Source organism: Coregonus clupeaformis, chromosome 30, assembly GCF_020615455.1.
Source record: "Coregonus clupeaformis isolate EN_2021a chromosome 30, ASM2061545v1, whole genome shotgun sequence".
Lineage (NCBI taxonomy): Eukaryota > Metazoa > Chordata > Actinopteri > Salmoniformes > Salmonidae > Coregonus > Coregonus clupeaformis.
Genome location: NC_059221.1, coordinates 25,580,374 through 25,590,674, shown reverse-complemented (window position 1 = coordinate 25,590,674; position 10,301 = coordinate 25,580,374). Strand labels below are relative to the sequence as shown.

At 46.2% G+C, this 10,301-nt stretch overlaps 1 protein-coding gene across 1 annotated transcript in view; it reads left to right on the top strand.

Annotated features, from left to right (window-relative positions):
• The window catches only part of LOC121546591 (CDK5 and ABL1 enzyme substrate 2-like), a 100,034-nt gene extending 90,118 nt beyond the window's left edge, over nt 1-9,916 (top strand). The window contains exons 8-9 of the mRNA XM_041857835.2: nt 8,363-8,567; nt 9,261-9,916. Of these exons, the coding sequence (XP_041713769.1) occupies nt 8,363-8,567; nt 9,261-9,401 (346 nt within the window). The 3' untranslated portion in view covers nt 9,402-9,916. The remainder of the gene's footprint in view (nt 1-8,362; nt 8,568-9,260) is intronic.
• Nucleotides 9,917-10,301: the final 385 nt, after the last annotated feature.

The following is a 10,301-nucleotide window of genomic DNA, read 5'->3' as shown; positions in this document are numbered from 1 at the left end:
GTCTACTATAATGAAGGCTGGTTCAACAGCAAGCCCTCCCTCAGGTCTACTATAATGAAGGCTGGTTCAACAACAAGCCCTCCCTCAGGTCTACTATAATGAAGGCTGGTTCAACAACAAGCCCTCCCTCAGGTCTACTATAATGAAGGCTGGTTCAACAACAAGCCCTCCCTCAGGTCTACTATAATGAAGGCTGGTTCAACAACAACCCTCCCTCAGGTCTACTATAATGAAGGCTGGTTCAACAACAAGCCCTCCCTCAGGTCTACTATAATGAAGGCTGGTTCAACAGCAACCCAAGCCCTCCCTCAGGTCTACTATAATGAAGGCTGGTTCAACAACAAGCCCTCCCTCAGGTCTACTATAATGAAGGCTGGTTCAACAGCAACCCAAGCCCTCCCTCAGGTCTACTATAATGAAGGCTGGTTCAACAACAAGCCCTCCCTCAGGCCTACTATAATGAAGGCTGGTTCAACAACAAGCCCTCCCTCAGGTCTACTATAATGAAGGCTGGTTCAACAACAAGCCCTCCCTCAGGTCTACTATAATGAAGGCTGGTTCAACAACAAGCCCTCCCTCAGGTCTACTATAATGAAGGCTGGTTCAACAACAAGCCCTCCCTCAGGTCTACTATAATGAAGGCTGGTTCAACAGCAACCCAAGCCCTCCCTCAGGTCTACTATAATGAAGGCTGGTTCAACAACAACCCAAGCCCTCCCTCAGGTCTACTATAATGAAGGCTGGTTCAACAACAAGCCCTCCCTCAGGTCTACTATAATGAAGGCTGGTTCAACAACAAGCCCTCCCTCAGGTCTACTATAATGAAGGCTGGTTCAACAACAAGCCCTCCCTCAGGTCTACTATAATGAAGGCTGGTTCAACAACAAGCCCTCCCTCAGGTCTACTATAATGAAGGCTGGTTCAACAGCAACCCAAGCCCTCCCTCAGGTCTACTATAATGAAGGCTGGTTCAACAACAACCCAAGCCCTCCCTCAGGTCTACTATAATGAAGGCTGGTTCAACAACAACCCAAGCCCTCCCTCAGGTCTACTATAATGAAGGCTGGTTCAACAGCAACCCAAGCCCTCCCTCAGGTCTACTATAATGAAGGCTGGTTCAACAGCAACCCAAGCCCTCCCTCAGGTCTACTATAATGAAGGCTGGTTCAACAGCAACCCAAGCCCTCCCTCAGGTCTACTATAATGAAGGCTGGTTCAACAACAACCCAAGCCCTCCCTCAGGTCTACTATAATGAAGGCTGGTTCAACAGCAACCCAAGCCCTCCCTCAGGTCTACTATAATGAAGGCTGGTTCAACAACAAGCCCTCCCTCAGGTCTACTATAATGAAGGCTGGTTCAACAACAAGCCCTCCCTCAGGTCTACTATAATGAAGGCTGGTTCAACAACAAGCCCTCCCTCAGGTCTACTATAATGAAGGCTGGTTCAACAACAAGCCCTCCCTCAGGTCTACTATAATGAAGGCTGGTTCAACAACAAGCCCTCCCTCAGGCCTACTATAATGAAGGCTGGTTCAACAGCAACCCAAGCCCTCCCTCAGGTCTACTATAATGAAGGCTGGTTCAACAACAAGCCCTCCCTCAGGTCTACTATAATGAAGACTGGTTCAACAACAAGCCCTCCCTCAGGTCTACTATAATGAAGGCTGGTTCAACAACAAGCCCTCCCTCAGGTCTACTATAATGAAGGCTGGTTCAACAACAAGCCCTCCCTCAGGTCTACTATAATGAAGGCTGGTTCAACAACAAGCCCTCCCTCAGGTCTACTATAATGAAGGCTGGTTCAACAACAAGCCCTCCCTCAGGCCTACTATAATGAAGGCTGGTTCAACAGCAACCCAAGCCCTCCCTCAGGTCTACTATAATGAAGGCTGGTTCAACAACAACCCTCCCTCAGGTCTACTATAATGAAGGCTGGTTCAACAGCAACCCAAGCCCTCCCTCAGGCCTACTATAATGAAGGCTGGTTCAACAACAAGCCCTCCCTCAGGTCTACTATAATGAAGGCTGGTTCAACAACAAGCCCTCCCTCAGGTCTACTATAATGAAGGCTGGTTCAACAACAAGCCCTCCCTCAGGCCTACTATAATGAAGGCTGGTTCAACAACAAGCCCTCCCTCAGGCCTACTATAATGAAGGCTGGTTCAACAACAAGCCCTCCCTCAGGTCTACTATAATGAAGGCTGGTTCAACAGCAACCCAAGCCCTCCCTCAGGTCTACTATAATGAAGGCTGGTTCAACAACAACCCTCCCTCAGGTCTACTATAATGAAGGCTGGTTCAACAACAAGCCCTCCCTCAGGCCTACTATAATGAAGGCTGGTTCAACAACAAGCCCTCCCTCAGGTCTACTATAATGAAGGCTGGTTCAACAGCAACCCAAGCCCTCCCTCAGGTCTACTATAATGAAGGCTGGTTCAACAGCAACCCAAGCCCTCCCTCAGGTCTACTATAATGAAGGCTGGTTCAACAACAACCCAAGCCCTCCCTCAGGTCTACTATAATGAAGGCTGGTTCAACAGCAACCCAAGCCCTCCCTCAGGTCTACTATAATGAAGGCTGGTTCAACAACAAGCCCTCCCTCAGGTCTACTATAATGAAGGCTGGTTCAACAACAAGCCCTCCCTCAGGCCTACTATAATGAAGGCTGGTTCAACAACAAGCCCTCCCTCAGGTCTACTATAATGAAGGCTGGTTCAACAACAAGCCCTCCCTCAGGTCTACTATAATGAAGGCTGGTTCAACAACAAGCCCTCCCTCAGGCCTACTATAATGAGGGCTGGTTCAACAACAAGCCCTCCCTCAGGTCTACTATAATGAAGGCTGGTTCAACAACAAGCCCTCCCTCAGGTCTACTATAATGAAGGCTGGTTCAACAGCAACCCAAGCCCTCCCTCAGGTCTACTATAATGAAGGCTGGTTCAACAACAACCCAAGCCCTCCCTCAGGTCTACTATAATGAAGGCTGGTTCAACAACAAGCCCTCCCTCAGGTCTACTATAATGAAGGCTGGTTCAACAACAAGCCCTCCCTCAGGCCTACTATAATGAAGGCTGGTTCAACAACAAGCCCTCCCTCAGGTCTACTATAATGAAGGCTGGTTCAACAACAAGCCCTCCCTCAGGTCTACTATAATGAAGGCTGGTTCAACAGCAACAACAAGCCCTCCCTCAGGCCTACTATAATGAAGGCTGGTTCAACAACAAGCCCTCCCTCAAGTCTACTATAATGAAGGCTGGTTCAACAGCAACCCAAGCCCTCCCTCAGGTCTACTATAATGAAGGCTGGTTCAACAACAAGCCCTCCCTCAGGTCTACTATAATGAAGGCTGGTTCAACAACAAGCCCTCCCTCAGGTCTACTATAATGAAGGCTGGTTCAACAACAAGCCCTCCCTCAGGTCTACTATAATGAAGGCTGGTTCAACAACAACCCAAGCCCTCCCTCAGGTCTACTATAATGAAGGCTGGTTCAACAGCAACCCAAGCCCTCCCTCAGGTCTACTTTAATGAAGGCTGGTTCAACAACAAGCCCTCCCTCAGGTCTACTATAATGAAGGCTGGTTCATCAACAACCCAAGCCCTCCCTCAGGTCTACTATAATGAAGGCTGGTTCAACAGCAACCCAAGCCCTCCCTCAGGTCTACTATAATGAAGGCTGGTTCAACAACAAGCCCTCCCTCAGGTCTACTATAATGAAGGCTGGTTCAACAACAACCCAAGCCCTCCCTCAGGTCTACTATAATGAAGGCTGGTTCAACAGCAACCCAAGCCCTCCCTCAGGTCTACTATAATGAAGGCTGGTTCAACAACAACCCAAGCCCTCCCTCAGGTCTACTATAATGAAGGCTGGTTCAACAACAAGCCCTCCCTCAGGTCTACTATAATGAAGGCTGGTTCAACAACAAGCCCTCCCTCAGGCCTACTATAATGAAGGCTGGTTCAACAACAAGCCCTCCCTCAGGTCTACTATAATGAAGGCTGGTTCAACAACAAGCCCTCCCTCAGGTCTACTATAATGAAGGCTGGTTCAACAGCAACAACAAGCCCTCCCTCAGGCCTACTATAATGAAGGCTGGTTCAACAACAAGCCCTCCCTCAGGTCTACTATAATGAAGGCTGGTTCAACAGCAACCCAAGCCCTCCCTCAGGTCTACTATAATGAAGGCTGGTTCAACAACAAGCCCTCCCTCAGGTCTACTATAATGAAGGCTGGTTCAACAACAAGCCCTCCCTCAGGTCTACTATAATGAAGGCTGGTTCAACAACAAGCCCTCCCTCAGGTCTACTATAATGAAGGCTGGTTCAACAACAACCCAAGCCCTCCCTCAGGTCTACTATAATGAAGGCTGGTTCAACAGCAACCCAAGCCCTCCCTCAGGTCTACTTTAATGAAGGCTGGTTCAACAGCAACCCAAGCCCTCCCTCAGGTCTACTATAATGAAGGCTGGTTCAACAACAAGCCCTCCCTCAGGTCTACTATAATGAAGGCTGGTTCAACAACAAGCCCTCCCTCAGGTCTACTATAATGAAGGCTGGTTCAACAACAAGCCCTCCCTCAGGTCTACTATAATGAAGGCTGGTTCAACAACAAGCCCTCCCTCAGGTCTACTATAATGAAGGCTGGTTCAACAACAACCCAAGCCCTCCCTCAGGTCTACTATAATGAAGGCTGGTTCAACAGCAACCCAAGCCCTCCCTCAGGTCTACTATAATGAAGGCTGGTTCAACAACAAGCCCTCCCTCAGGTCTACTATAATGAAGGCTGGTTCAACAACAAGACCTCCCTCAGGTCTACTATAATGAAGGCTGGTTCAACAGCAACCCAAGCCCTCCCTCAGGTCTACTATAATGAAGGCTGGTTCAACAACAAGCCCTCCCTCAGGTCTACTATAATGAAGGCTGGTTCAACAACAACCCAAGCCCTCCCTCAGGTCTACTATAATGAAGGCTGGTTCAACAACAAGCCCTCCCTCAGGTCTACTATAATGAAGGCTGGTTCAACAACAAGCCCTCCCTCAGGTCTACTATAATGAAGGCTGGTTCAACAACAATTAGTCTTTTTTATCCTGGAGGTTTTATAACATCATTACATTTTATATGTATTTATTGTTGTTGTTGTTTAAAAAAAAAAAAACTGATTGTTTGTTTATCGTTTAATTTTATTACAACCAAACTTATTACAATGATTCACCTTCCTGGTTTAACGGTGACAATGTCCGAGGCGCGCTTTCACAAATCTTCTGGAGAGGTGTGAATGCCATCTGATCTGTAAAATGGTTCCGATTATGTTCATAAAACACAGTCCTGTTTGGGAGCAGTATAACGGCGAGAGGACATGCTCCCTTTCTCTTTATATTGGATCTTTGTCCAGATACTGTGAAAAGTTTGGATGTGCCGTAAAACCCTCCATAGTCTGCCTTGTTTTAATATTATATGGCCACGGGGAGAAATGATGGGGCCTGTAAGTGTGTCATAGCCTATTTAAAACAAGTTGTTGTTTCATTTAGAATTTGATTAGAATGATTGCCTCTTTTTAGGCTTTATCAATAATTAATTGAATCTTGCTTATTAACAATGTTTGGCATGTCCATGTGTAACCGGTGCTGTACTGCCATGTCACTAAACCACTAATGTTATGTTAAAATGTCTGTTGATGAGCACACTTCTATATTAGTTAACCATAAACAGCACTCTCAATAAATCGTTTTCAGAAAAAAAAAAAAATATTAAACAGGAGAGACTATAGACTGCCGATCCGCTTTTTGCCACAAGGCGGCAGGAGTACCTCAATGATGTAAACAGAGTCTCTAGAGCAGCAGCGCCGCGGTGATTGAGCTGACGTCGATCGACGATGAATCCGGTTCTAGAAGGCACCGATGTAACCGGCGCTGTACTGCCCCGCTGTATCTCTGCGTTGTGTGTGATTGATTGGGACTATAGACGTGGACCTCGGAGATCAGGCTGTTTTAATGAATCAGAATTCTCTCTGCATCCATAAGAAAAGACAAAACATTTGAAGAGCACAAATATGTTCTGCCCACTGTTGCCTCTTTCTCTCATAGTGCATAAAAATTATTTTTAGAATACCAAAAATGAGTACAGCCTCTCCTTATAATGTATCAACACACAACATACATTTTACATAGATAAAACCACATACCTGCATCCAAAAGAAAATACAAAACATCTGTAGAGCACAAACACGTTCTGCCCATTGTCGCCTCTTTCTACAACACAGACGCACAATACAAAGGACTGGGATCAGTGGAGGAGCCTAGCCATCGTTCACACATACAATACCTTAGCTAGCTAGTAACCACATGTTGAACTGAACTGGGATCAGTGGAGGAGCCTAGCCATCGTTCACACATACAATACCTTAGCTAGCTAGTAACCACATGTTGAACTGAACTGGGATCAGTGGAGGAGCCTAGCCATCGTTCACACATACAATACCTTAGCTAGCTAGTAACCACATGTTGAACTGAACTGGGATCAGTGGAGGAGCTAGCCATCGTTCACACATACAATACCTTAGCTAGCTAGTAACCACATGTTGAATTCACAATGTTAATATCATCTGTTAGAAATTGCGTAATTCAAATCTGGTATTGGAATAAGAGAAAACATAATCAAGAGATATTCAATCCAAGCTAAATTTATTATATGCAAAATGTATGTATGATAAGTATGAAGGTTCGTATATACGGGTCCACTGAAATACCACGCAGGGCACTCAGAGAACTAAAAAAATTGTTTACAGGTTCTTTTCTCAAATACTCTGACAGATAGTTCCCACCTCTTCTGTTGGCCAATCAGAGTAAAGGACTGAGTGTGGTTCAGCCAATCCGTTGGCGCAGGGGTTGGTCCCAACTCCTCTTCTCCATTTGTTGCACACTGTTGCCAGGCATAAGTTTCTATCATAATAACCTGTGGAGTCAGCACCCAAAAGACACCATTCCACTGTTCTCCATGTACCCATGTTCAAGGTCGGTTTCACAGACAACAAAGAGAGAGTGTTCGTATCTGTGAGAAATACAAGTCTTATCTCATCCTAGCCCCTAACGTTCCCCACATTATGAGAAAAATAGAACCCAACACATCCTAAAAAGTACAATTACAATTGCATCTTAACAATACCATCCACTTATGAGTAAACTCTAAATATACAACATTATTCATGAACAAAACACCGTGTGTCATGACTTTGTGCTTAAAGGAATCTAACTTTTCTGAAGACGACAGAAAAAGCGCGCCTACCTCTCATAGTGCATCAACATGATTTGAGCAGGAGCACGCAGGGCAAAACGTTAAGTACACACTCTCCTATTCCCAGGATGCAGACATTCATAATAACAAATCACCATGCTATATTAATATATCGACCTGGTGAAATTCACAAACTACTTTAACAACTGTTACACATGCAATTTACAGTAGGCCTAGCCCCTATATCAGTGTGAATACTATTGAAGCCGTGCAATTACTTAGAACAATGTCAACTGCAAATGGGTTCAAGTTAACCAATTTAGCAAAGATAGGTTCAACATTTTATTCCGTTTCTGTAAGCCATTTAACAAACTATAACAGACTAACTTTGGAATTGGAGTTGTTTCCAAGGCAACACATAAAAGACAAATACATCAACTAAGGGTGTGTTCGTAAATTCGCTCTGGCTATCTTCTCCGATTTCAGAGCACTCTCATCTGAGTGTTCCAGAGCGCAGAATAACTGACGAATTTATGAACCCTCAACACCTGTTGAATATGGCCGGTGTCAGTAAACGTCGGCCAAAAAAAGCGTTATTAAATTGTTGCCAGCAGCACAGTTAGTCACCAACGCTCTGGATAACATGAAAACAACCTAACCAGCTCTGCTAGGGCGAGTAAAATGGTCAGAGTGAGGTTGTTCTCTAATTTTTGTCTGGATGTAGCTAGCAAGCTAGACAACGTTAGCCGGTTAGCTTGGGTGCTTGACTGCCGCTGTGAGGTCAAAACGCTCGGATCAACGCTCTGAATTTACGAAAGGACAATATGACAATGCTGTGAATTTACGAACGCACCCTAAATACACAACTTGAAGCAACCACATATTTCTCCATGGAGCACGTTCTGATTGGCCAGTGAGGGGCCAAGCCTTGACACACCCACAACTTGTTTATTCATCAAAGCCCGCCCCTTTCGCGGCAATGCCAGAAGGTGCGCGGATAATTGTGAAATGTGAAAATAGAAAAACTATTTCTGACACACTACCGCCTGCGCTTAGATTTACCATTGCGTTAGGTTTGTTAAAATAGAGCCCATAGAATCATATTAAATCAATCTCTCTTACTCTCCATCCAGTCTGAAAAGGGAGATGCGTACGGTGGGCGATGACTGCGGACTGCAGCCGGTCACCGTGGCGATGGCGTTTGTGTACTTTGAGAAGCTGGTCCTCCAGGGGCGACTCAACAAACACAACAGGAAGTTGGTGTCCGCCGCCTGCGTGCTCCTCGCCGCTAAGATCAGCAGCGACCTCAAGAAGCAGGACGTCATGCAGCTCATAGATGTATGTATAGTATTACTATCCCATTTATGTGTATATGGTGTTTTTATTGTGGAATCTTTGTTTTGTTTATGATGGCTGGTTCTTGGACCAACATTAACCCTACTCCTTGACTAAACTAAGAATCTCCATTCAGGGTGCTTTTTAATCCCAAGAATAGGCCTATTCTGGGAAACATTTTCCATTTGAGAATAGTCATGTTGCTCCTTTGTATAGGGTTTCCTTTGTTACCTGAGGCTGTTGCCCTCTGACCCCCATGGCCCTCTGACCCCCATGGCCTCTCTGACCCCCATGGCCTCTCTGACCCCCATGGCCCTCTGACCCCCATGGCCCTCTGACCCCCATGGCCCTCTGACCCCCATGGCCTCGCTGACCCCCATGGCCCTCTGACCCCCATGGCCTCTCTGACCCCCCATGGCCTCTCTGACCCCCATGGCCCTCTGACCCCCATGGCCCTCTGACCCCCATGGCCCTCTGACCCCCATGGCCCAGGTAGCTTAGTGGTTAAGAGCGTTGTGCCAGTAACCGAAAGGTCGCTGGTTCTAATCCCCGAGCCGACTAGGTGAAAAATCTGTCGATGTGCCCTGGATAAGAGCGTCTGCTAAATGACTAAAATGTAAATGTTCTCTCTCTCGTCTCTCTCCCTCCTCTTTCTCCCTCCTATCCTCTCTCTCTCTTCTCTCTCTTCTGCTGCAGAAACTGGAGGAGCGTTTTCGTATCAGTCGGCGAGAGTTGATCCCGTTTGAGTTCACTATCCTGGTTGCCCTGGAGATGGCTCTGTACCTGCCTGAGAGCACCATCATGCCACACTACCGACGCCTGGTACGGCAGAACTAGGACCACACCCCTGCCACGCCCAATGCCACACCCACAGGAACAGGAGCCACACCTACTAGGACTGAAGACTGGACATGGGGGCAGAGTGGGGGGGGTTAAAGTTCAGCAGTAGCATTGGGATCAAATGTGAGGTCTGTCACTTTACCACAGGAATACCAGTTAGTAGTTAGCAGCGTGAGTCATGACTTTACCACAGGAATACCAGTTAGTAGTTAGCAACATGAGTCATGACTTTACCACAGGAATACCAGTTAGTAGTTAGCAGCGTGAGTCATGACTTTACCACAGGAATACCAGTTAGTAGTTAGCAGCGTGAGTCATGACTTTACCACAGGAATACCAGTTAGTAGTTAGCAGCGTGAGTCATGACTTTACCACAGGAATACCAGTTAGTAGTTAGCAACATGAGTCATGACTTTACCACAGGAATACCAGTTAGTAGTTAGCAGCGTGAGTCATGACTTTACCACAGGAATACCAGTTAGTAGTTAGCAGCGTGAGTCATGACTTTACCACAGGAATACCAGTTAGTAGTTAGCAGCGTGAGTCATGACTTTACCACAGGAATACCAGTTACTAGTTAGCAGCGTGAGTCATGACTTTACCACAGGAATACCAGTTAGTAGTTAGCAACATGACTCATGACTTTACCACAGGAATACCAGTTAGTAGTTAGCAACGTGAGTCATGACTTTACCACAGGAATACCAGTTAGTAGTTAGCAACATGACTCATGACTTTACCACAGGAATACCAGTTAGTAGTTAGCAACGTGAGTCATGACTTTACCACAGGAATACCAGTTACTAGTTAGCAACGTGAGTCATGACTTTACCACAGGAATACCAGTTACTAGTTAGCAACGTGAGTCATGACTTTACCACAGGAATACCAGTTAGT